The sequence below is a fragment of the Phoca vitulina genome, unplaced genomic scaffold (genome assembly GCF_004348235.1).
Source record: "Phoca vitulina isolate PV1807 unplaced genomic scaffold, GSC_HSeal_1.0 scaffold19, whole genome shotgun sequence".
In the NCBI taxonomy this organism is placed as follows: Eukaryota; Metazoa; Chordata; class Mammalia; order Carnivora; family Phocidae; genus Phoca; species Phoca vitulina.
Genome location: NW_022589722.1, coordinates 34257473 through 34282406, shown reverse-complemented (window position 1 = coordinate 34282406; position 24934 = coordinate 34257473). Strand labels below are relative to the sequence as shown.

Here is a 24934-nt window from a genome sequence, read left to right as displayed (position 1 = left end):
GGGCTCCCTGGGGTCGGTGTGACCTGCGTGCTGTCCTTCAGTAGATCGGCCTGGGGGCCCTGGGGTCAGTGTGACTCACACTGACCTTTAGTAGATCAGCCCGGGGCTCCCCGGGGTCGCTGGGACCTGTGTGCTGTCCTTCAGATAAGCCCGGGGGCCCTGGGTGTGTGTGTGTGTGTGACCTGTGTGCTGTCCTTTTAGTAGGTCCGAGGGCAGCCTGAGCGTTGCTCGTCCATCCATGCCCTGTTGTTATGACTCCCCTTGGAGAGCTGCGAAGGTCGTCCTTCCCCAACATCTCAGAAGCCCGACGAAGTCCACATCTCAGACCGGCACTGGGAGTGCATCCCAGAGCGGGAAGGTCCCAGGGTTTTCCCGGGTTGGGGAGGAAACAGGTACCCAAGGCAGAGGCTGTTGGCCCCGGTCGCGCTTCCTGCCGGGGTGCCAAGGAGAGGCTTGGACAACAAGGGTGGTTTGCAGCAGGAGTGTCCATCCATGAGACCGTCCCCTGTATCCATCAGCCCTGCATTCTGGACACTTCAACTCGGCTCTTCAGCTGGTCCATGTGGATGCCCAACAGACCTGTCCACCTTGGCCTCAGAAGCAAACCGCAGCCTCCTCTGCGTAGGCTGAGACACGCTGCACCTGCACTGCTCACACCGGACTCCTGACCCTCTCGCCCCACGTCATCCTCACTGCACATTGCGTGGGCACTTCAAGTCCATCCAGAAGCTGCTCACGGCTCACCACCTCTGGGCTCCCCTGCCATCCTGGCCAACAGCCTGCTCTGTACCCAGCGGCCGGACGCTCCTGTGCCAGAACCTTCCAGAGGGTCCGCCTCGGAGTCTGTGTTGTGTCCACAGCGGGTGGAGCCAAGGCTGTGTTCACGGCCACAGGGGCCTCATCCCTCACGGGATGGCTACGCCCATTGTCCTCCAGCCTGGCCACCTCAGGACCTTTGCACCTGTGGCACCTCTGTTCAGCTCTCTGTGAGACCCCTCTCCTGGTGTTGTGCGTGTCTGCTCAAAACGCCTGCTTCTCATTGAGGCTGCCCTGACTCACCGACTTACTTTCCCGCACAGAGCACACAAACTCCGGTGCACCCATTAGCAAGTAAACTCTGCGTGGGAAGGACTGGTCTGCACTCTGTAAACATTTGCTGAATAGCAGTGAAAATGTTAAAACATGAGTGGGATCTCAGCAGGCAGAAAAGGGAGGAAGGGCATTTTAGGAACAATAGTTGGTGGGAGAAAACAGGATTTGTTTTGGAAACTGGTATTGCCAACAGAAACAAGGAAGCACTTCTCCAGGGCCTGTGACTCCAGAGCCTCGGGGAGTTTGCTCCACCATCTCCGATTCGAGGCAGCCTGTTTGTATTTCTTCTTATAGAACAGCCTTGGGAAGGCGCAGCAATGGTGAAATCTGCTTGACTTTCTCTTCAAACGAAAACACGAAGGGTTCAATCTGGTCAGACCGATTCCTACTAATTCAGTTATTCAGAAGACAGTCAGTAAGGGGCACCTGGGTGGCGCAGTCGCTTAAGCGTCCGACTCTTGGTTTCGGCTCAGGTCATGATCTCAGGGTCGTGGGATTGAGCCCCGTGTCGGGCTCCAATAAGAAGAGGAGATTCGCTCTCCTTCTCCCTCGGCCCCTCCCTCCATCTCTCACCAAAACACAGTCCGTGAAGAAGTTTGGGAGATTTTTCCATCTGTTCAAAACCCCTTCTTGACTTCCCAGGTTGTGGTTTGTGAGAATTCTCGTCTCTGCTTGGTGGAGAAACTAAGACAACAGAGTTCGTTATTCAAAACCGCTGCCCTGCTGAAGCTTTATGTGGATCTGCAGTCTGAGGAGCTGCTTGTTCAGAGTGCCTGGATTCGAGCCATCTTGGGGCCTCCATGTGCACAAAGACTCTCGCCGTGACCGTCAGGGCGGCAGTGTCTCCGGGCCAAGTTGCTCCCGTCCTTTGTCTTTGCTCGGGGAGCAGAACTAAGAGGCCCCGCAGGAGCGCGGGCTGCCACGGGAACAGGAGGCCCGGTTCCGAGCAGGTCACGGGCCACGCCGGCCGCGTGGGATGTGCCCGTGTGTGTGCGCCCTCGCGAAGGGGGTCTTCCTCTGGGGTCCCGGAGCGGGGGCCAGCCGCCTGAGAGCGTGTATTCCAAGGTCGCGAACAAGAAGCTGTTCCAAGCGCCCCCCGCCCCCGGTTCCGAGCTCGGGGAGGGACGCTGCTCTGCCGTGACGCCCGCCAGACCGAGACCCGCCGCCCTGCGCGGCACCGAGCGGAGCGCGGCCGGGGCGGGGGCGCCGCGCTTACACAACCACCCCAGAAACTCTGGGCCTCATTGAAATTCGGGAAGCGGCGCTCCTCGGCCCGGCTCCGGGGCGGCTCTGCCGGGCTTTTGTTCCTCTCAGAATAGCCGCGGCTGGAAGCCCAAAGCGCGGAGTCCGCGGAGCCCAGACGCCGGCGCCGAGGTAAGCGCGGGCTGCACCAGGCGTGTGCGCCGCTTGCGCCCCGGGGCTCCGTGCGCACTCGGGGCGGCTGAGCGTGTGGGATCCGGGCAGGCGTGGGGCCGGGAGCGAGGCGCCGTGGCGGCCGCGGGTGGGGGCGCTGCCGGCGGCTCGGCTCGTGTTCCTGGGAGAGGACTGGGGGGCTTCTTGCTTCCTTCAGGTGTGCGGCATTTGGTGTGGAGGGTATTTCCTGTTCTGGAAACCACCTCCTTTCACCAGGCTCGGCTCGGCGTGGTCCCGGATGAACGATTCTTTCGTTGCTGGGGCGTGAGCGCAGACGAGGGGACCCCGAGCCGCAGGCGGTGCTGTCCCGGGGCCTCCGATGCCAGTGTCTGGGGCCCGGGCGCCATGACGCGGGAGGAGCAGTGCGCGGAGGAGCTCGGCTACGACCGCATGCCCACCCTGGAGCGGGGCAGGCCCGAGGCCGGCAGCTACGCCCCCGACGCCAAGCCCAGCGACCTCCCGCTGACCACGAGGCTGCCCCCGTGCCTCAGCCCCAGGACCTGGGTCCTCTCCGTGTTGATGGGGGTGAGCAGCTCCTGGCCGGGACCGGGCAGGCGTCGGCCGCGGGAGCCGGCCCCCGGGAGTCCACGCGGCCTGGGAGAGCGCGGCTCAGGGGCTGCTTCTGCTTCTGGGGAGCCTCGGGGCTGCTCCTGTGCTTACTGGGCGCGTGTGCTCGGGATTCAGCTCAGGAGTGTGTCCCGCAGCCTCGGGGCTGCTCCGTGTTCCACCAGGCTCGGGACAGCCCAGGGCCGTGCTGCCCCTCTGCGGGGTCATGGGTCGTGCCCCTGGGGGGCTGGAGTTGCGCTGCACAGATGGGAGGAGGGGCTGTGCCCTGAGGGCAGGCCTCTGGCAGACTGGAGAGTGGGTCAGGGTCTCCGAGGCGGGAAGCCGGGCCCGCAGCAGGAGGAAGCCCCGGGGCCGAGGACGCAGGCTTGGGGTCGGGGACCTTTCCCTTCAGACGTGCTTGGGTGGGCACCTGACCACTGAAGGAGTCATTTCGGCCCGAGAGCAGGCTCACCTGGGGCTGGGCCACCGGACACACCTCTCTCCAGGCCGGACCCCAGGGCTCTGTGTGGCCAGGGCTGAGAGCTAGGATCCAGGCAGGGCCCTCCCTCCACACTGGGCTTCCCCTGAGCTGTGACCCCGTCCCACTGAGACTGGAACCCCCAGCGGCCCGGGGTGCAGAGGAAGCCCCTCCTCCCGACCCCCCGGGCCCTGGACTCTGTGCACTGGCCACAGCCGCCGGTGGCCAAGGCGCATAATGCTGCTCATCCCCGCCTCACGTAGGTGTGTCTCGTGGTCTCCCTTGTTCCCCAGGCCCCCGGCCCCTGTGCTCCCATCACAGGGGGGCACACACGACCCCCGGCCCAGACCCAGAGCCTCGCCCTCGACAGTGTTCCCACGTCCCAGGCCTGACATGAGGCCTGGGTGCCCCTCACAGACGGGAGGCCCTCGGCCCTGCAGTCATTTCCCGGCCATCCGCTTGGATTAGCTTTGCAGAAAGCACAGGACGGAGTTGTCTCCCAGCCTCCGAGCCTGGCCCTGAGGGTGGGGATGCTAAGGCTCCTGAAATTGCACGTGTTGGGGTGAGGGTGTGTTCTGGGGAGAAGCGCCATTTCTTGCTTGAACTTTCCACAGAGGCCTCTCCCTCCCTCCCCCAAATACATGTGGAGGCCCTTAGTCTGACCCTGTGGGGGAAAGAGTGGGGGGAGTCAGGTGTGGCGGGATCTCGGCGTCCACGTTGGCATCGTTCTGTTACGTGGTAGTCAGAGGACTCGTCGAGCGCCTGATGTCCCGGCATGCCCGAGTGGTCACCTGAACTGTGTTGCTGTTTTGCAGAGCTGTCTGCTTGTGACTTCAGGGTTTTCGCTCTATTTGGGAAACGTGTTTCCCTCGGAAATGGATTACTTACGCTGTGCCGCGGGGTCGGTAAGCATCGCTCCTCAGTCGCACCTTTCAGTACCGGGATTTGAGGTTGTGCATTTGAGTTCTTTGCTCTGAGATTTGTGTGTTGCTATCACTTGCTGACTTTAGTTTCAGGTAAGATTTGATGCACGTCTGAGTCTCTCGCCACAGACCCCGGGTGGGAAACGGCCCTTGAGTTTCCAGCAGCTGCGTGCTGCCCGTGAGCTGGCAGGGCGCCTGGTCTCTGCTCCCTTAGGACAAAGCTCCTTGAAAGAATTTGACCCATCCCCTGCTGTTCTCTCTGGAGCCTTCTAGGTGGCCCTTTGTCACCACTGGAGTGGCCGTTCTTGGGGGTCCCAGTGATGTCTGGCCCAGATGCTCCCGGGCAGCACTGACCTAGGCTGGACATTACAGCAAAATCCTTGGTGGTGCCCTTCACCCTCCAAGTGACAGGCCGGGGAGACAAGCCACGTGCCCCACCGGTTCCCCTCCACCCTTGCAAGCTCTGTCCCCATAGCTTGAGGGGTCTGTGGGGGTCCTGGTGCCCGCAGGGGTGACACCTGGCACGGCCCACGACGCCCAGGCTGGTGCCCTTCCCTGCACCTCCCCACTGCCCTGACACCCCACGCTTGCCCTCACTCTTGCCTTTTTCCTCGTCTTCCACTTCTGTGGGGATCAACTGCAGGGTCTCCAACAAGAACCTCCTCGGGGCTCTGGGACTCCAGAACATTTCCACTTATTCACACACAGATGCGTTTCCCTCTTGGGGTAATTCTCAAGCTAAGACAAACTCACTCTTATGCAGTCGGTAGAGGCGACAGTCCGGCTCTAAGTGCGTTCAGCCCGTTTCATCTCTTCAGAAAAATTAAAGTTTTTCCAGAATAAATCATTTTGAAAGGCATGAGACCTTCCATTGCTGGCAGCAGCCCTGTGCCTGCCGGCGGGCGGCCCTCGTTTGGCCAACAGGTCTTGGGTCATTCCGGAAGCGTAAGCACTGCAGGTAGGGACGCCAGGTGGCTCGCCGCTGGCTCACGGAGCTCTGGTTTCCTTTCAGTGCCTTCCCTCAGCAATCGTGAGCTTCGCTGTTTCACGGAGAAACATCAGTGCGGTGAGTCCCGGCCTCCGTGCAGTCTCTGCAGGTGTGGGGGCCGCAGCGCGGCTATTGGGGAGCCTCCGAGGGCGGGACGAGCCAGGCCGTGGGCTGGGGAAGCAGGCCAGGCCGCTGCGGGGCTGACGGGCACCCACCCGTGTGTGCGTGTGCATGTGTGAGCGCATGTATGTGCACGTACATGTGTGCACGTGTGCATGCATGTGGGTGAGAGTGTGTATGTGCATGTACACGTGCGCGCATGCACATGTGTGTGAAAGCGTGTATGTACATGTGCGCGCACGCATGTGCTTGTGTGTGTATGTGCATGTACATGTGTGCACGCGTACATGTGTGTGCGTGTGCATACGTGAGTGTGTGCATGTACACGTGTGTGCGTGTACACGTGTGCGCGTGTGCATGTGTGAGTGCATGTACACGCGTGCACGTGTGCATGTGTGAGTGTGTATGTGCATGTACACGTGTGCGCATGTGTGAGTGTGCATGTGAGTGTGCGCATGTACATGTGCGCACGCGTGCATGTGTGAGTGTGTGCATGTACATGTGTGTGCGTGTGAATGTGTGTGAGAGCGTGTATGTGCATGTACATGTGTGTGCACGCGTGTGTTTGCGCACATGCGCATGGAAGGGTGCACCTCTGCGGCTGGCAGCCCCTGTGCCCCCCACAACAGGGCTTCCTGTACCCTCCCCCGACCCCGAGGGGCTGCAGGGAATCCTCCCTGGCTAGTTGTGTTGTTGTTTTTAAAGTTTTATTGATTTATTTTATGGAGAGAGAGAGAGAGTGCAAGCATGGGAGGGTGGAGGGGCAGAGGGCAAGGGAGGATCTCAAGCAGACTCCCCACTGAGTGTGGGGCTCGATCCCATGACCCTGAGATCACGACCTGAGCCGAAATCAAGAGTCAGATGCTCTACTACTGAGCCACCCAGACGCCCCCCCCCCGCCCATCGCGCATTCTTATGTGTCATATTCTTGGGATTTTTTAATTAATGACCTGGAATTTGGTTCAACGATACCTTTAATTTTTTAGTTATGCAAAAAAGAGTGACCCCTGTCTTGTTTTCCAGATCCCTAACTTTCAGATCCTGTTTGTGTCCACGTTCGCCATCACCACTACCTGCTTGATCTGGTTTGGGTGCAAACTGGTGGTGAACCCCTCAGCCATAGATGTGAGTCCCTGGGTGGGGCCGTGGGTCTTCCTGCTGCCACGGGTGCTGGGGGCTCTGGTCCCGCTGAGTCTGGGCCTGAGAGGGTGCTATCGCTGGGTTGGAAATGTGCAGTAGTCACATGGTAGGTACACGAGCGTCCTAGCTCTGGAGTCCAGCAAGTTTTGAGAATTTTATTTATGCTTTTGAGAGTGGTCTTTACTTGATTGTTGCATCGATTCCAGTGGATGGATTTGTCGATAACATCTTGAATGTCTTTTTTACCACGTATTTCATCAAATCTGTGATGCTGTTGATTGGAGGGTGCACTGTTACTTTGTGTACAGCTAAGAAAAGTGGAAAAACCTTCCCATTTAAGCGATGATACCAGAAGAGAAGAGTCTCCTACGAAAGAGGACTCATCAGAGATACCTCAAAAAAACAAACAGAAAAGCCTTGTTTTATGGGAAATGTTGAACTCCTTTCTCTCAAGGTCAGGAAGAGGATGGGGTGGGCCTGAGGAAGTGTCAGCCATGCCCCTGAGGCAGAAACATGAACACGCTCCCCTGGACCTGGGAGGGACACTCCTGTCACCATTATCTGCAGACGAGGGCATTCCCGCTGACTTTACCTTAAATTCAGCGCACGTAGCAAGGTCGCTGGGCGTGAAAATCAGCGTACAACAATTGGGCCAGCAACAGAACATTTTGGAAAAGTAATTTAAATACAGAAATCATTTTACAGAGATAAGCATGAAGTTCCTGGGAATAAATCAGAAGGTTTGCGAGGCTGATCTGTCGAGAATCATAATCATAAAGTCTTACTGAGAACCAGGGCGTCTTCATTAAATCAGTCCCACTAGGTGCGTGTGGGGGCGCCTCTCGATGGTGGCAGGACCCAGCACGTATCGTGACCAAGGCCCAGGGACGGCAGCCCCCTGGACAGCACCTGGGGACTCACCCCACAACCAGGACTTCTTAAACAGCCGTCCCCAGAAGGCAGGGGAGCCCCCGCCGCCCGGGCCGGCCCGGACCAGCCCCACACGTGCAGACTGCAGCCCTGGATGTGGGACTTGCTGGTGCTGCTGGAGCCCGGCCAGGACAGACACAGGAGCTCATGCTGCAAGGGGGACCCCTCCCAGGGCATATGGGGCGCTCCCGCTGTGGATCCATGGGTGAAGGAGGAAAGCACAGTGCCCCAGGTGGCTGGAGGCACTCAGCCTTGCTGCAGTCAGAGGGGGTCAAGGAAACCACAGGGAGATGCCGTCTCCAGCATCGCAGGGCAGAAGCCATGGAAGGCAGAAGGAGCCTGCCTCCCATCTGGGACGACTCTCATGCCCTTTGGAAACAGTCTGGCGTCTGCCGGTATGTTGAGGAGCACACACACGGGGACTCCGTGCACACCCCCCCCGACAGTGCAGACCCCAGGGAAACGTGTGCGCACTCGGCCAGGAAGCGTGGCTCTGGCAGCCGTGGGTCTGGTGCCCAAAACCCCGAACCTAAACAGAAACTTGGTGTCCGTTCCCTGGACAGTGCCCCCAAATACACAGACTGGGTAGATGGAGGCGGAGAGCCCCACGCCACCCAGCCTTCTGCTCCAGCGTGGCCAGTGGCTGCGACGCCGCCCGTCCTGGAGCTGGAACTCCAGTCGCCGCCCCAGCCCGGCCAGCGCACAGGAATCACGGGTAACCAGGCCCTCGGGGGGCTCCTGGCACGTGAGGGTCAAGCCACAGCGCACTGCAAGTGCTGTTCGTGGTACTGAGGACACGTGCTCTAACGCCTGAACCGTCAGTGTCTGGGGATGCGTGTGTGCATGAATACGCACTCGTGCATGCACACACACATACACGTGCGTGTGCACACATGCACACACAAGTGCATGCACACGCAAACACGTACACACGCACATGGCACACACATACGTGCGCACACACGTGCGCACACAGGCACACATACACGTGCACACACAAACACACGTGCACACACACATGCATATGCACGCACACAGACACGTGCGTGCGCACAACACACGTGCATGCGCGCACACACACACAAGTGCATGCACTCGCAAACACACGTGCGCACACACATGTATGCACGCATGGGCACACACAGACACATGCGCACACACGTGCACACACAGGCACACACAAACACGTGCGCGCACACATGCATGCGCACGCACATACACGTGTGCACACACGTATGCACACACACGGGCACACACAGACACATGCGCACACACATGCACACATACACGTGCACACATAAGCACACGTGTGCACACACATGCATGCGCACGCACACATACACGTGCGCACACACATGTACGCACGCACACGGGCACACACAGACACATGGGCACACATGTGTGCACACACAGACGCACGCGGAAATAGGAAGCCACGGGAGGGACATGATGTCTGGGGCTCCCACACGCCTCGTCCCTGCTGCGCCGGGCCCTGGGTGAGCACATCTTGATGTCCCCACACGGTGTATGCAGGAGAGCCCATCTGTTCCCCGCCGTCCCCCATCCAGCTCCCTGTGAGTCTGCGCCGTGTCCTCGGTGGGGCACCGTCTCCCCAGCATTCTTCAGGGGTGGATCCAGGTGGCTCGGCTGCCGTGAGTGGGGCATGCCCACGCGTTTCTATGGGGTCTCCTACTCCAAGGAGCATGCTCTGCCTTTGTGCGCACAGGAGCGGCCCGGCCCTTGCCCTCCCTGCCTGCTCAGGCTTCTCAGATCCCACGAGCTGCCCTGCGTCTGGCATCACCAATGGTCTGCTGTGCCCCAGGGAGCTCCCCAGTGGCAGCTGCTTGTTACTTCTCTTCCCTGGTCTCATCCCCGCTGCTCCTGAGCACCTGGTTCTCTGCTGACCTCCTGAGCTTCCTGCCCGACAGCTGCCCGGTCTCGCCCTCGGCCCACTGGGAAATCGGTAAATTGAGGTTGTCCTTCTCTCCTCGAGCCCAGGACTTGCGCCCTGCCCTGTCTGTCCGTGGGGCACGCTCCCCTCCCCGTCCTTCAAAGCCAAGCTCTCGGACTTCAAGGATACTTCACAACAGGTTTATCGAGTTCCTCCACAGCTGCACCTGGGATTGCATTATGATCATTTTAAGTTTATAAAATAATTTTGTGACAAGTAACATCTTTGTTATGTTAATCATCCTGGGCAAGAGCCTCCGTGGTCCCTCCATGTATTCAGGTCATCTTCCGGGTCCTGTCTTAGGGCCTCAGTGTTTTGTGTATTCTTGGTCAAGTAATCCCTACATCATTTACAGATTTTGTTGCTAGTAGGGTGTCTTATTTCTTAAATGATATTTTCAGATGGATTATTGGAGTATAGAAACAGGGGATTGAGTTAATTTTTTTCTTTATTTTGAAATATTTTAAGACTCAAAATAATTTGCACAAATAGTAGGAGAGTTCCCGTGTGCCCCTCCCCAGGTTCCCCAAGCAACAGCGTCCCACATAATCAGCCAAGAGATTGACCTTTGCTGCTGAATATTCACTTAGGTGAATGTTCAAACAGTACCAGTTTTTATTTTTTATTTTTTTAAAGATTTTATTTATTTATTTGACAGAGAGAGAGACAGTGAGAGAGGGTACACAAGCAAGGGGAGTGGGAGAGGGAGAAGCAGGCCTCCCGTGGAGCAGGGAGCCCGATGCGGGGCTCGATCCCAGGACCCTGGGATCACGACCCGAGCCGAAGGCAGATGCTTAACGACTGAGCCAAATGGTACCAGTTTTTAAATAAGAAGGGTCTTTCATCAGTTGATTTCGTGTCTGGAAACTTTGCTGAACTCTCTTATTCTTCACAGTTTTTGTGGGTTGTATGGGTTTTTCTGTGCAGGTGAGCACGTCACCTGCGAGCATCCCCTCAGTCCTCCCGCCGGCTGGCTCTTTCTTTCTGTGGAGCTGTGGCAGGAAAGAGTGGGGCGTCTCTGTCTTATTCCTGACCCCACATGAGTTGCATCCAAAGAGTCTCTGTTATAGTTTTGATGTGTAACTCTCGCCAAGTTAATAATGTTTTCTTTAAGTGCTGGTTTACCATGAGTTTTTCCATTTTAAAAATATAAACAGGAGTTGAAGTTTAATAGTTAAATTTTGCATATGTAAGATGATCTTTCCTCGCTTAGTTTATTTATTAGATGGATAGATTTTTCTGGTGTTGAGCCTTTCTTTCCTGGAATAAACCTCCCCTGATGACAACGGTGTTTTTGTAGATATTCAGATATATAGCTGGTACTGTGTTTAGGATTTCTGCATCACCTGGTGAGATGGGCCTAGGTTTCCTTCTGCCACTGGGCCATAAAGTAAACTAGGCAGCACTGATCTCTTCCGTGTTGAGGAACAACGTGATAGGGCAAACGGCTTCTTGAAGGTTGGGTAGAACTTACCTGTAGAGTCTCCCCCCAGAGCCGTTGCCGAGGGAGGATGTCATTATTAGCATCGAAGTTCTGTTTCTTCTTGTGCCAAAGTTTGGCTTTTCTCTTTTGATCAAAAATTTCTCCATATCATGCAGTTTTTCAAAATTATGAGCATGTAGTAGCTTGTAAATTGCTCACTATTTTATGTGTGCTATCTAGAATTTCTCATTTTTGTTCCAGAATTCCATTTATGTCTTTATTATATCTACCTTATTAATCTTCGCAATGAACGAGCTCTTCTTTGGTTTGTTTGTGGCTGCTGTTCTGTTTACTGGTGGCCGTCATTCCCGTGTCTCCAGGGCTGCTTCTGGGTCAGCTGGCGGGGGGCTCGGTGTGCTGTGTCCGTGGTGAGCTGGCAGCCCAGATTAGCTGCATCTCCGGCTTAGCTGCATCCCAGATTTGACATGTAGCATTTCATCCTTGTTTGGTTCTAGGTGTTTGCACGTTTCCTGCTTTGCCCCTCCAGACCCACTTCCCATGCACTGCCTCCCTGTCTGTGCCAGGGAGGTGGCACGTGTGCCCGTGACAGAGGGAGACAGAACGTTAGCGAGTGGTTAGTGTGTCCGAGCCCTCCGCGGTGTGGTGGGATGGGGGCTGGGTCCCTCTCACGGCCACTCCCTCCCTCCTGGGTCCTCACTTGTCGCGCCACCCTGGTAGGTTTCCCGTGGTTCCGGCTCCTCTGGTTGAACTTCCTCCAGTCCCTCCTTGTGGCTGTCCCTGGGCTTCTTGCCAGGAACCTGATGAAACAGTCCATGGGATTATTTTTTAAAGTCTTCCATTTGTTGGTGTTTTCTGATGTTATTGTTATGGTCAGAACGCACAAGCTGTAGTGTAGTTTCTTTGGAATTTACCAAGCTTTATTTTGTGGCTTAATAGATGGTCAGTTTTTTGTTAGCGTTCCACCAAATACTATAAAAGAACAAACGTTCTCTGTTTTATTTTGCATGTAGGGTTCTGTAGATCAAACATATTAATTTCATCTGATTTTAAACGTAGGTTTTATTATCACTCAGGTGTGCTGAGGCCTGTGACCAGGAGACGGCCGCCATCGGGAAGATAGCTTATCACTCACAGCCCCCAGGAGGAGGGGGCACGCCGTGCCCAGGCTGGGGGCCGCTGGGGGAAGCACCAGCAGGCAGAGCGGGAGGGGGACAAGGGCAGGAGCCATTCCTGTGGTTTCCGCAGGAAGGAACAGACAAGGCAGGTGAACAGGCTTAGGAATGGCCTGCGTGAATACCGACCACGGGTTCCCGGGCTCCCCTGGTTGTCGGGCACCTGCCCTGGGTGGTGGGAGCAGGTGAGGGAGGCCCCGAGGGTGGGAGCCCCACAGAGGGGGTGGTGGGCCGGGGCTCTGGGTTGGCTAGTTTGCATACCCTACAGTTAAATTAACTTTTTTTTTCTTTTTTTTTAGCATTTTGTTCTATGGTTATTAACAGAGGTATAGATTCCTATAATTGCCAACACAATCAAGATATGGAACAGTTCTACCACCCCCAAGGCCCCGGTCTCTTCAGTTTTTGGCAATTATACATAGAGCTGTGTAAAGGCTCACTGATATGAACTTAAGTTTTTGTATCTTTAAATACCCAGGAGGGGCAAACCACTAAGGAAGGTTTAGATCAGGGATCAGCAGACTACAGCTCAACGGCCAAAGCCAGCCTTTGGGCTAAGAATGGTTTAGAGAGAGAGACTCAGAGTCAGAGGGGGTGTGAGGCCCCCGGGCCTAGCATCTGGCCTTTGACAGGAAAAGCTGCCCGGAGCTTTGAACAGACTTCTAAACCTGTCCGTGGGATTGTCTACATTTACAGAATAAAAGTGAAAAGAGCCTGTTTCATAGACATATGTGTTCTCTTTTGGCAGATAAATTTTAATCTGATTCTGCTCCTTCTGTTGGAGCTTTTCATGGCGGCCACGGTGATCATCTCAGCACGGTCGAGCGAGGTGCATTGTAAGCAGAAGGTGGGTCCAGCCCTGTGCTGCATGGGGCACAGAGCACGGGTCCGCAGGAGGGTAGGCTGCCCCAGGGCACCCCATGCAGCCCCACATCTCCAGGGAGTCACGAGGCTCATGGCCTCAGGGAGGCAAAGTGGAAGATGCAACACGACCTCCCCATCGTGTGATTCTGGTCCAGAGCCCAGCGTTTCCCATAGAGAGACCAAGTCCGCTGAGCGTGTCACCTTGAGCACCAGGACTGCAGCGGTTAATCCCGTTTTCACAGGCAGGGAGAACATCTGAACTCAGAGCACAGCCAGCTGGTGCCGAGAGCAGGGGCGGCAGCTCACCTGGGGTGCACCCCCCGCCCCCCCGCGGCACCTGTGAAGTCACCAGACCAAACGTGTTGTTTCCTTTCAGGGTCCCATGCCGGATAGCACCAACATTCTGTATGAAGTGGCATTTCCTGCCCGGGTCCTGAAGTCCTACTCAGTAAGATAATCTTTCCTCTCTGCCTGTTATTTTCCTTTACATGGGGGAGGTCCATGATGACACAGCGTCCTGAGTGACCCTGTGTCCCCAGGGAGTCCTTAAGTTCACCCTCTTCCTGCCAGGAGGGTCCTGGTTGGAAGGGTAGGTGACGTGGCCACCCCCTCTGGTTGCCTGTATTCCCAGACTTGTTCTGATAACCCCCCGCTCTGAGCGTGGCGTTCCTCGTTTCTGCTTTGGCTCTGGAGCTTTTGGCTGGGATTTGGAGCCGTGTCCCCAGACACGTACAAGTTTCGTTCTCGTGTCGCTTAGCGACCCTGCATCTGCTGCAGGTGCTGGCCGTAAAGTCTGTGTTGACTGGGTCAGCGGTTGGGCCCGCGGGCTGTGTCTTCCTGCCCCGACGCTCAGCTCCGCTTGTGTTTGGGGGCGCTTCTGTCAGCAGCCCGGGACTGCCACCCTCTGTGTGGCTTCGTGGACGCAGACCCTCACGTGGGGCCTGCGTCACCGCACTGCCACGTTTATACTGAGTTTTGCCACCTCTCTGTTTTCTAGCTTCTTTGCCTTCTGCCGCCTTTCCTGCCTGCCTTTGAATTGGTGGGAGTGTCATCCCTCCTTCTGCTTTTTCCCTTTTCCCACTAATTTTGAATTGGAAACTAGGCATTTTTCGATGTTCTCTTAGAGGTTATTGTCAGCATTTCAACATGTTGGCTCCTTTGCCCTGAGCTCTTGGAACAGTCTCTTCACGCCCCCTGTCCACCTGCCGCACACGACACGCCTTCCCTGGGTGACCCCGCCTGCTGCTCTGCCCCCCAGGTCATCGAGGTGATTGCCGGTGTCTCTGCCGTCCTGGGTGGGGTCATCGCTCTGAACGTGGATGACGCTGTCTCGGGGCCGCACCTCTCAGTGACGTTCTTTTGGATCTTAGTGGCCGTGAGTACACCCTGGGGACCTCATCGTCTGATGAGCAATTCTGTCGTCACTTACCGAAGTTAACATTGCTCAGTGTTGAACTGAAATGCCCAGCACCTCCCATTTGTGGCCACAGGCAGCCTTGGCAGGTGTGGGCTCCTCACCGCCACGTGGAACAGTTGAGATCGACCCTGCACGCCCGCAGTCCCACCGTCATGTGACAGGCCCCGTGCTCCTAGGCGTGGTCACCCCAGGGCTGCTCAGCGCGTCCCTGCAGGAGGGGCTGGTTTGTCCCACGCTGCTGTCCAGGGCCATCCCGTGTGAGCGGACAGGACGCAGTGAGCATCCCTGGCCTCGTCCTCGTGCTCTTCTTCCTGGTGCTGCCAGACGGGCTGTGCATTCAGCCGCAGGAAGGCCGGGACTGGTGTCTCCTCCAGACGCCAGGGCTGGACTCCTGCTGCGTCCCAGGGCTCAGAGCAACACCGTGGGCACCTGTGCCCAACCTCGCTGAGCCCTGGGAACCAGCCGCCGTGCTCCCCGAGGACTGGAGCCCGGGGAGAGAGAGGACATGGCCGGAGCCACGCACCTGGCCACTGGTTGCTGGTACACAGTGGGGCTTGCGGAGAGGAGAGCGTGCCTCGGGTCTGCCCCGACCTGGAGCACAGCTGCGTGTGTTACCTGGGAGGACCTGGGATTACAGCCTCGGGCTATTGAGCACAGAGACCTAACACCCCCCTAACGGTGGTGGAGAAGAGACTCGCCTGAGCAGCCCCGTTGACATGCTCGGTGACCACACATCACAGAGGACGTGGCCTCCCTGGGCCTTCTCCCCAGCTGTGGAAGAACTGGCCAGGGGCGGGGGGGGGGGGCGCGGGGAGAGGAAAGGATCCAGGGGTGGTCCGGGAATGGGAGAGGCCAGTCGTAGACCAGGCAGGGGTCCAGGGCTTGGGGCCTGGCTGAGAGCCTGTCCCTGCAGCATCCCTGGGCGGGCTATGTGTGTGGGAACAGCCCGCCGCCACGGCTGGTCTCCTGCCAGTCCGGGGCCTGGGGCTGGAGGAGCCACCAGCAAACCTGAGCCCCACTCTTGGCTTGTTGGGGCCACCGAGGCTCTTCCTAACTGTCTGCTCCGCACCCACAGTGCCCCCTGCTTCCAGCCAGAGAGCTTGTTGGAACACCTCCGCCCCTACGCTCCTTAGAGGAGCAGGCTGGTGGCCCGGCCCACCCACCCCTGAGCCATGCCCACGCCCCGGCCCCACAGGGCTCCCCTGTCGTGCCCACGCCGGCACCTTCAGAGTGCTGCTCCCCTCTCAGTCCTCCCGCTGTGGAGCCTACCGTGTCCCGCCCAGCCTCAGCCCGAGCCCTCCGTGTCCAGGGGTCCGAGCCGCTCCCACGCAGGGCATGGTTGTTTCCTGTGCGGGCGTGTGGCTGGGCAAGTAGAGCTCGGACACACTTGGGGCCGCGGGTTCAGCGGGCTGAGTGGGCCAGCACCGGGCTCCTCGGGAAGGACGCGTCCTCCTGCCGTGCTTCTCTGTGCTGGGATTGCGTGACCGGGATTGCGTGAGAGTAAACCAGTCCCATCCAGTAGGACGCAGCAGACCTGTGTCAGCTGCAAAGGGGCAGGGGTGCTGTGCAGTGGGGCAGGGTCAGCGTGGTGGCTGGTCCCGGGGCTCCCTGAGTCGACCCGGCCGAGGCCACTCTGCAGCCCGCTGCTGTGCTCTTCAGAAACCCCCGCGTCGGCCGGAGGACGAGGGTCTCTGGTCAAGGAGACTCTAAACGCAAACCAGGGTCACTGATTGCGTCCCGAGCCGGGAACAAAGAGCGCCTATGACAGGACATTATCGGGGCAATCGGGAGGCTCTGGACACGGGCAGCGCTGTGGAATCCGTGTGAAAGTTCCCCGGTGGGTGCTGGTTGAGGGGTCCCGGAGAACGCCTCCGTCTCAGCCGGCGCGCGCACAGCTGCGGAGGGCAGGCGGCCCATCTCGGCCGGTGGAGCGATCCTGGGGCGGCTCCTCCAGCTTCTCTGCGGCCTCGGGGAGGCCACCTCGCTTCCGCCCGACCCGTCCCAGCCCCACTGGCCCCGAGGATGCCGCCCCTCGAAAGAGGAGAGCCCGTGCCGGAGCTGACCTGCTCAGCCATCCCCTCTGAGGCGTGTTTTCTTTCCTCCTAGTGTTTTCCGAGTGCCATTGCCAGTCACGTCACAGCCGAGTATCCCAGCAAGTGCCTGGTGAGTGAGGCCCTGTCCCCAGGTGCCCGGCCCCCTTCCCGGCTGCCACGTGACGGGCTCGCGCCCCCGGCCACAGCCCCACAGCCGTTAAACGAGGGCGGACTGCCTGTGGAAACAGGTGGAGAGTCAGGAGAGAGTCCTGGGACGCAGCAAAGGGAGGGGGACGCGGCCCGCCAGCCTCAGCCTGCGTCCCTGCGTCCTGTCAGGCGGTCCACTGGCTGACAGGGGCAGCTGCCCAGTCAGCCCGATCGCCCCGCATTCGTACTCTGCAGCACCCGGGTGCCGTGCGCCCCGGACCAGCCGGCACCGTTGTCCGACGGGCACGGGGTTTGGCGAGGGCGGCGGGGAGAGGCCATCTGCGCGCGTCACCCTCCCCACAGAGGGGATACTTGTGTAGAAGTTGGGGGAACTCGCGGGACACAAGCCGCGCTTGGGGTTCACGGGAGCCTCAGGCAGAACCCAGACGCAGATGTGGAGCGGCGCCGGTGCAGGCCGCGGCTGCCAGGCCCGGCGGGCCGGCTGGAACAGAGCTCGCGTCTGCTTCCATCAGGTGGAGGTGCTGATCGCCATCTGCAGCCTCACGTCCCCGCTGCTGTTCACTGCCTCTGGGTACCTGTCGTTCAGCATCATGAGAATCCTGGAGCTCTTCAAAGATTACCCGCCGACCATCGAGGTATGTGTCCTGGGAACTCCGTGTGGACGTGGTGTCGCTGCCCGGGGGAGGAGTCGCCCAGGACGGGTGGCCCGGCCGAGCGTCCGACCTGCCGGAGCCGCTCCCGCCTGCGGCCTGAGCTGCACCTGCCTTCTTCCCTCTGGCAGCCAGGGGTCTGTGCTCCGCTCTCTTGCCCGTGACGCCCCAGCCCTGCTCCGCGCAGGCTGCCTCTTTTTCTAAGCGTGGGCTATTCTGCCCGGTCTCACAGCCCGCCTGGACACCCCTTCCTCTCGGTGCTCGTGGGGCCTCCAGGCTCGCTGTAGAATCTACTCTTCATCTCGGCGTATGACAACCTTGTTGGAATTTCTGTTGGAATCCTGTTAGGTTTATAGATAAATTTGAGGAGAATTGAGAGCCTTTTCACATATGAACACTCCTATAACTAGGACTTTTCTAGAGTCTCTCCGCGGGCTCAGACACACGGCACTAGGCTTATCGCTTAGATACCTTGCCTTGTTACCCGTACGTGTGGTATTTGCTCCCAAATGTTTATCATGAGAAGTTTCAAATATACAGAAAAACGGAAAGAATCCTGCAGTAAACACCAAGATTCCCCAGCAGTTTACGTGTTGTTTGTACACGCGTGTTTACACTGACGGCTGGGAGCACACATGCGTGTCGCTTCTGGGAAGCCTCTGAAAGGGAGTGGCAGGTGTCCGACCACGGGACCCTTCCCCGTAAACACTTCAGCGTTTCCCAGGGGGCTGCTTCCGACTCCCCACGGCCCCACGCAGTGTCGCCTTCAGCCTGCGCACGGACCGTCCCAAGAGCGTGCCTCATGGCCGAAGCTTTCAGAGCAGGGCCCAGCCGAGGGCCACAACTTGCCCTCAAGTCTCTCGATTCAGCACAGTCCCCACCTCTTCCCCCGTGACACTGACGTTTTGGGGTCCAGGCCACGTGTCTGGGAGAAGGTCCCATGTGTGGATCTGTTTCCCATGGTGCCAGTGGGAGTGGGGTCAGGACCACATGTGGTCACCTCCCGCCTGGTTTGGCAGCAGCTGCCGGTGTGCTGGGGTGGGGGGGTGGGGCTCTCGCAGGAAGGAAATAACCGTGACCGCTGTGTGACCTGCAGATGCCGCGTCCCAGCACCTCGCATGGGCTTGGCCCTGGCGGCTGGCCTTGCCCGAGCCGTTGTTTTACACTGAGGGGTGAAGAAAGGTGACAGATGCCTGGCTCTCGTGTCCCGCATCCCCAATGAGCTGGCACGCGGTGTGACCGGTGGTGCCCTTTCCTTCTGAGTGCCACCGAGGACACACGGGCTTTCATTATTTGTACGGTGCTGCAGCCATTTTTCTCCGGTGCCCGAGCTAGCCCAGCCATGGCCAGAGGGAGCCCCTGCTCGCAGTCACCTCGTCCTGCCCCCTGCCCCTGGCGATCCCAGGCCCTGTCAGAGGGGACCATACACACAAGTCAGGACCTGGGGGCTCTGTGCGCTCATTCATGCTGGGGCATCATTGCTTCTAAGCCTCTTCAGTGGACAGAGCTGAGAAATCTAGATTTTAAAGATCCTGAATTCAAAATGTATGTACTTGGGTTTTGTTAACTTGTGTTATTTTATATTTGTATCCCTTTTCTCTTTCTCCAAAAATCTTGTTTCCTGATAACATTGAACGTGTTTACTGTTTTATCTTATAACACATGTCAAATGCTCGCAGGCCCATCACCAGGGCCACCAGCGGCAGCACCCCTGCGAGAAAGCCTGCAGCCTCCTCGGCCCCACTTAGGAGGTGGCCTCGCTTGCTCGATGAAGTAACCCCTTTTCTGGGCGTGGCTGTGTGTTGGAAAAGTGCTCAAATGTAACCTTTTCTGTCTGTACCACCCAGGCTGGGAGCTCTCCCGTGTCTTCATGACGCGTGCGCACAATGACGTCGGGGCGGGGATGGGCCGCTCCCAGCCATCTGCTGAGAGGAACAACTCAGTGCTCACAGGAGGTTTTGGGTCTGTGCGGTGCGTCGTTAGGATGTGAGCTCGGAGAGGGACTGCCGGTCAGAGGGTGGACATGACTGTAGTTCTGTTAGATGGTGACGAGTCCCCCTCACAGGAGGTCCCGTGTTCCCGCCCAGCGCTGGCCTCGTCCACAGCCTGGCACGGAGGCTTGCCACACGGTTTTGTCATGCGGGCGAGGCCACGCACCCAGTGTGGCTGCCGTGGCGTCTCTCTGGACACGAGTGGCCGTGGACTGCGCCTGGCGGTGCTGACCCCTCGTTCCCGGTGGACTCGCTTCTGTGCCCTGCCCACTTTCCAGGGGCTTGGAGCTCGACCAGGATTTGGGAGCCCTCCGCGGGGCAGCTGTGATTTTCGCCCCGAGGAAGTTTCTGTTTGTTTATGTCGTTAAGTTTGTCAGTATCTTGCTTGATTGCTTCTGGATTTTCCGTGGTGATGGGAAAGGCTAGTGCTTGCGTCCGGCAGGAGTTTGCCCCAGAGCACGAGGCAGCCGGCCTTTCCGTTGACTGGAACGCCCACCTTCTCCGCCCCCGTCTGAGATGCTGCCCTGATGACAGCTGAGCTTCTGTCCCTGTCGGGGCCCATTTCTGCGCCCGACGTCTCACACGTAGTCTGGTGCCGCCCTGTTCTGGTCGTGGACGTTTGCCGGGTGGCTTCACCAGCTGGCCGCTGCTTGCCCAATTACCCGTCACTGCTTCTCAGGGTTACCTCACTTTTGTTGCATGTTTGTTTTTCTGTGTACGTTTTCAGGTTGCCTGGCGGCAGAAAGCACTTTTTCCTTAAACTGGGCTTGTAGTTAAATTTGTACCTTAACTTGAGGAGAGCTGTTTCCACAGTGACACTGTACGGAGCTGGAGTTTTGTGTTAACATTTGGTTGCTTTGTGTCTCAGCCGAAGGGGAGGGGGCTCCGCCTGCTTTCCCATCACCCGCGCGGGCGCCAGGCGCTCCCCAGACCCCTTCCCTCCAGCAGCCACCCGCCTCCGCTCCGGGAGAATCTGCGGCTGCCGTCCGTGTGCTTCTGCCCAGGGGCCGCGGGGCAGACTGCTCACACGCGCCTGGTCGCTTCACCCCACGTGGACACCCTCTGTCACCACACGGGGCTCTGTTGGTGGCTGTTTCGGGCCGTTTTCATGTTATCTGTTAAACCCAGGACAACAGAACTTAGAGCAGAATCGATTTTCTCGACTCCCTCGACTACGAGCGGACGTGCGCGTAGCTGGCACCGATTCCCACAACTCAGCCGAGTGCTCTCGGGAGGCCGCAGGGCCCGGGGCGCTGCCTGCGTCGCGCCCCTCGGCTGGAGGGCGGCCTGTCCCACGCGGCCGGTGCTGAAGCCCCGCAGGCCGCCCGGCTCAGCGCCCGCTTCTCGCCAGCAGCCCTACGATGTGCTCCCACTGCTGCTCATGCTGGAGCTGCTGCTGCAGGCTGGCCTCAACACGGGCACCGTCGTCCAGTGTGTGCGCTTCAAGCTGGGCGCGTCCTGGGACGCCACGCACACCGGCCGCCAGGAGCGCCCAGGGGGGGAGGTGAGTGGCCTTGGGCGCCGTGACCGCCCTGCGCTGATGGGGTGGCCCCACGTACAGATCCATTCCTGAAAGGAGCATGGACTGAACGCCTTCAGTTTCACTCCTACAGACGTGGACGAGAAGTTGCTCAGGACCCACACAGGCCACAGAAGTTCCTTCCCTGGCCCCTCTCGGGGGGGGGGGCGACCCAGCCCTCTACAGGTGTGGCATCAGTGACCCCTGGCCAGCCCCTCTGTCGGGCCCAAGGCCACCTGGACCATACTCTGCCCCCCACAGCTGGAAGGCTGGGGGTCAGTGTGCTCCCCATGAGCTGCCCCCCAGAGGTGTTTATAGCTGTGGACTAGGGAGGCCCCGGGGCTGCAGGGTCCTCCAGGGCCTTTGTGCGAGCGCGACCCTGCTCCCGCCGTCGGCCCTTGCTCAGCAGCCCCGGCCTCTCCGTCCTGTCCCGTGCCCCTTCCTTCCCTGAGATCTGCAGACGGTGTCCTCTCCTTGTTTTTACCGGTGACGGCTGGTCTCCCGCGGGTCGGCGTTTCCCCCAGGCCCTGTAGGAGACCCACCTGGTTCTGGGTGGGGACAGCAATGCGCTGAGTCTGGTGAATGAGACCTCCCACCGGGTTCCAGAAGAGCAGGTCCAGAGGCTCAGGGCCCAGCAGCTGGCCTCCCCGTTCCTGTGTGGGGACCTCGGCCTCAAGCCTTCTCCTTCCCTGGCTGACAGGCCCCTTCTGTGTGGGGGCGCCGGTCCCCTGCCCCCAGGAAGAGCTTGGAGGCCCTCACCCCGCCCCGTGGTGTCTATCCTTGCCCTGTCGGGGAGTATTTATTGGGCACCTACTGTATGCAGATGCTTCTCTGTCTGCTGCTGGGATGCAGCCCCTGTGTCCTCAGAGGTCAGGCAGAGGCTCATGGCAGCCCCCCACCTACCCCAGAGCCCACCCCTGTCCAGGCTGCATTCCTGGGGGGACGTGGGTGGCAGAGGGGCAGGGACGTCCGTGTGCCCCCTCCCAGGAGTCCAGGGCTGTTTCCTATGCTGTCACAGGCTGAGAAAAGCTCTCAAGGTAACAGGTTCCCGCCTGCCTGCTGCCGCGGGGTGGGGGTGGGGGCAGGAGAAATGACACTCTGCCTGTTTGGCCACAGGTGTCCAGAAGCCCCCTGAAGGAGTTCGACAAGGAGAAAGCGTGGAGGGCTGTCGTGGTGCAGATGGCGCAGTGAGCGTGGGGCAGGGAGACCGAGGCAGAAGCAGGCCCGGCCTGGCTACCACCATCTAACCAGGCCAGGCTGCAAGTGGCGTTTTCATAGAGTAGTTTAATTCTGCTTACCAGTCTGCCGGTTCCTGGCTCCCGAGGCACCACCTCGCAAGCAGTGGGGCCTGCAGGTGAGGCCGGGCTCGTGCGGAGCCAGACCCTCTCGGGCTGATATGTGGGCTCGGATGTGTGGACAGCCCCCTTCTGCTCCTCCGGCCCCTGGCCGGCTTCCCTGGCCTGTTCCCGTTGAGCAGACAGCCCCACACGGGTCTTACGGAGTTTCTCTCCTGAGATGCGCCTGGACCAGAGCCCAGCACTGCTTCTGACAAGAGAGCACAGCTGTATGTTCCTGTCGTGTCCCCGCAACCAGGGGGCCCCTCGTCCCCAGGGCTGTGGGCACACGGCAGCCCCACACCCACAGCTGTCCCTCTGTGAAGCCCACGTGCCCAGATGCCGGCCCTCTCTCGGTACCTGACCCGGTCATTCCGGAAGGACCCTGCCTGCTCCGTGGTGCTGGTGCCTGTCCTGCCCGGTGTGCAGAGACCCGCATCAGCACTGGCCGTCTGCACTTGCACCAGGGGCTTTCTACGCTAGCGTGGCCCTAGCCACTGCCACAGCTCGGTGTTCTTTGTGGTGGGGCCACGTCCAAGGCTTGGAAAAGCTGGGCTCCATTTCCCGGTCCCATTGGCCTTGGTGATGCGGGTGCGGTGGGTCCCTCCCTCCTGTCATGGGTTCTGCCTCCACTCCCATTACCATGCTCAAGATACCAGACGGATGCCCCTGGAACCCTCACAGGGTCGTCTCCATGCAGGCCCCAGCCCAGTCCATTTCCTAACCTTACTCACCTGAGGTCAGGCCCAGGCCGGGGGTCTCCTCCGTCTGTCACTGCCCCCTGCCCAACAGCAGAGACAGGGTGGGTGTGAGAATAACATCTGCTTTAGTTAAAGTCATGGCCCCAAATTAGTTTGTGTGCCATCTCCTCGTCCCCGAGTATACCCGAATTTCTGGAAGCACAGTTAGCTTTTCCCAATTGGTACGGGCGCTGATAAATCCCCAGTGAGCTGGGAGCACCTTCTGAAAGTGTTCCAGGAACTGTCTTGGGGCCGTGCTTTCATTCACAAGGCTACCCACCTCTTCTCCCTGTAAAAGGAGCGGGCAGCGCTCTGCGCTGCTGAAAGGTGCCGACGTTTGCTCTTTGCTGAGCTGAGGTAGCCCATTAGTGAGGGCTGCCTGGGGCTGGCTGGGTGTAGACCTAGGTGTGGATTCCAGGGTCCTCCCTGGTTTCTCATTTCTGAGCCCAAGTGACTGGCTGCCCGTATTCACGTGCACTCATGACGAGCTGGGTCATTTTGAAACAGGAGGGAAGCAGGTGAGACACGGGAGAGGGGGACTGTCCTCCGAATGGCAGTGATAGCCTGTTCACGCACACGTGCGCGCCCCCTGCCGCAGTCCAGGTCCCCTCCCCTTCCTGCGGCCTCCGCGCAGGGAGGCCAGGGGGATCTGCTCAGCAGCCTGGGACGGGAGCCAGAGAAGTAGCATAGGCCATGCTGATGTCCTGGGGACAGAAAGTCTGAGTCTTAGAGACGGAATTAGACGCCTGGGGGCTTAGCACTGGCTTGTACTTTATTTCAGAGAGCTTGAGAAACCCAGGCAAGTGGGGTTTTAGACATTTATAATTCTGTCTGTCCACTTTCATTTTCGTCTGATGTTGTTTAGTATCTCCTGAGCAATAAACGCTAACATGTAAATGCGGCCTCTTTCATTTTGGGTCTCTCAGGGATCTCTTTGCCCAGGTTCTGAAAAAGAGAGGTAAAGCACAGGAGGGCTGGTGGAGGTGAGGACCATCCTTTATTTTGTGATTTATGTGAGGCCACGTGGAGGTGGGGACTGGTGAGCGCTTGCTAGTGAAGACTGGAAAGGGGCACAAAGACCCCTCCCTGCCCAGGGGAACTGCCCCCCCCCCCCAGCTAATGCAGAGTGAGAGCAGAACCTCACTTTTGGGTTATCTTGGGAAGTTAAGTGCAAAATAAAGATGATTTAAAACCAAATAAAGATAATAGGTTTCCAAAATTTACTGGGAGCAAAGGCATTAATAGGATGGGTGGGTCTTTCCTACGCTCCCCTCCCTCCACAAAGAGGCAGGGAGGAAGAAGGACGCAAAGGGCTCAGGAACTTTGGCTGGCGTGGAACCCTGGGTGCACCTGGAACTCGCGGGGTGGCGGCACAGGCCCCCATGAATGACCCCAGAGACACCAAGGCCACCTCGGGTTCCTCCGTGGGACGGTAAAGCTGCCCCGCTCGCCCTGATTGCCCACGGCCCACGAGGGGACACCCAGTGCACAGCTCCCGCCTGGCATCACCACCCCAGGGACTGCGCTCTCCGTCTCTGCTCCCCTAGCCCGGCCGCTGGGGGGCACCAGGAGTGAGGGTCGGAGGGAGGCCTGGGGTGGGGTCGGGGGCCGATTGTGACTCTTGGCTCTTTATGACTTGGGGGCCTCTGACTGCCAGGGTGGGTCTGTGTGGCTCCCAACAGCCCTGGGCCTGGTGACCGCGTGACCCGGGCGGAGGCGACGCGCCCACTGCTTCCCGAGGACACCATGGCCCAGCGCCCCGGCCCCCGCGCCTCGGACAGCAGCCCCGGCCCCGGGCCCAGCGCTAACACCACCGACGGCGGCCCCCGGGCATCCGCGCCCCACGCGCGCCGTCGGCCCCGCCGCAGCCGCTCCCGACGCTCCCCGCCGCCCGCGCGCCCGCGCAGCCCCACGCCCCGCGTTGGCCGTCGCGCCGCGACCCCTAGGCCCAGCGCCCCGCGCCCCCCGCGGGCGGGGCTTGCACAATGCGCCGCGCAGCCCCGGCCCGTTGCCCCGGGCGA

At 59.2% G+C, this 24934-nt stretch overlaps 2 protein-coding genes across 6 annotated transcripts in view; both read left to right on the top strand.

Moving 5' to 3' along the window:
• Positions 1-1979: 1979 nt before the first annotated feature.
• On the top strand, positions 1980-24008 carry MLC1 (modulator of VRAC current 1). Of its 4 annotated transcripts, none has more exons than XM_032416289.1 (12): positions 1980-2466; positions 2722-3030; positions 4345-4434; positions 5465-5518; positions 6584-6685; positions 12946-13044; positions 13438-13509; positions 14320-14436; positions 16585-16641; positions 17192-17314; positions 20672-20824; positions 21956-24007. In XM_032416289.1, the coding sequence occupies exons 2-12, from the start codon at positions 2851-2853 to the stop codon at positions 22028-22030; spliced, it is 1122 nt and encodes a 373-aa protein (XP_032272180.1). In that variant the 5' UTR covers positions 1980-2466; positions 2722-2850; the 3' UTR covers positions 22031-24007. The 4 variants fall into 4 exon arrangements, with proteins under 4 accessions (XP_032272180.1, XP_032272179.1, XP_032272182.1 ...); XM_032416288.1 differs by having other exon boundaries at positions 2663-3030; XM_032416291.1 differs by lacking the exon at positions 2722-3030 and having other exon boundaries at positions 21956-24008.
• Positions 17245-24934, top strand: part of TTLL8 (tubulin tyrosine ligase like 8) — a 49059-nt gene continuing 41369 nt past the window's right edge. For both annotated transcript variants that reach the window (XM_032416286.1, XM_032416284.1), the window contains exon 1: positions 17245-17314. The gene's annotated coding sequence lies outside the window, so the exon portion shown is untranslated. The remainder of the gene's footprint in view (positions 17315-24934) is intronic.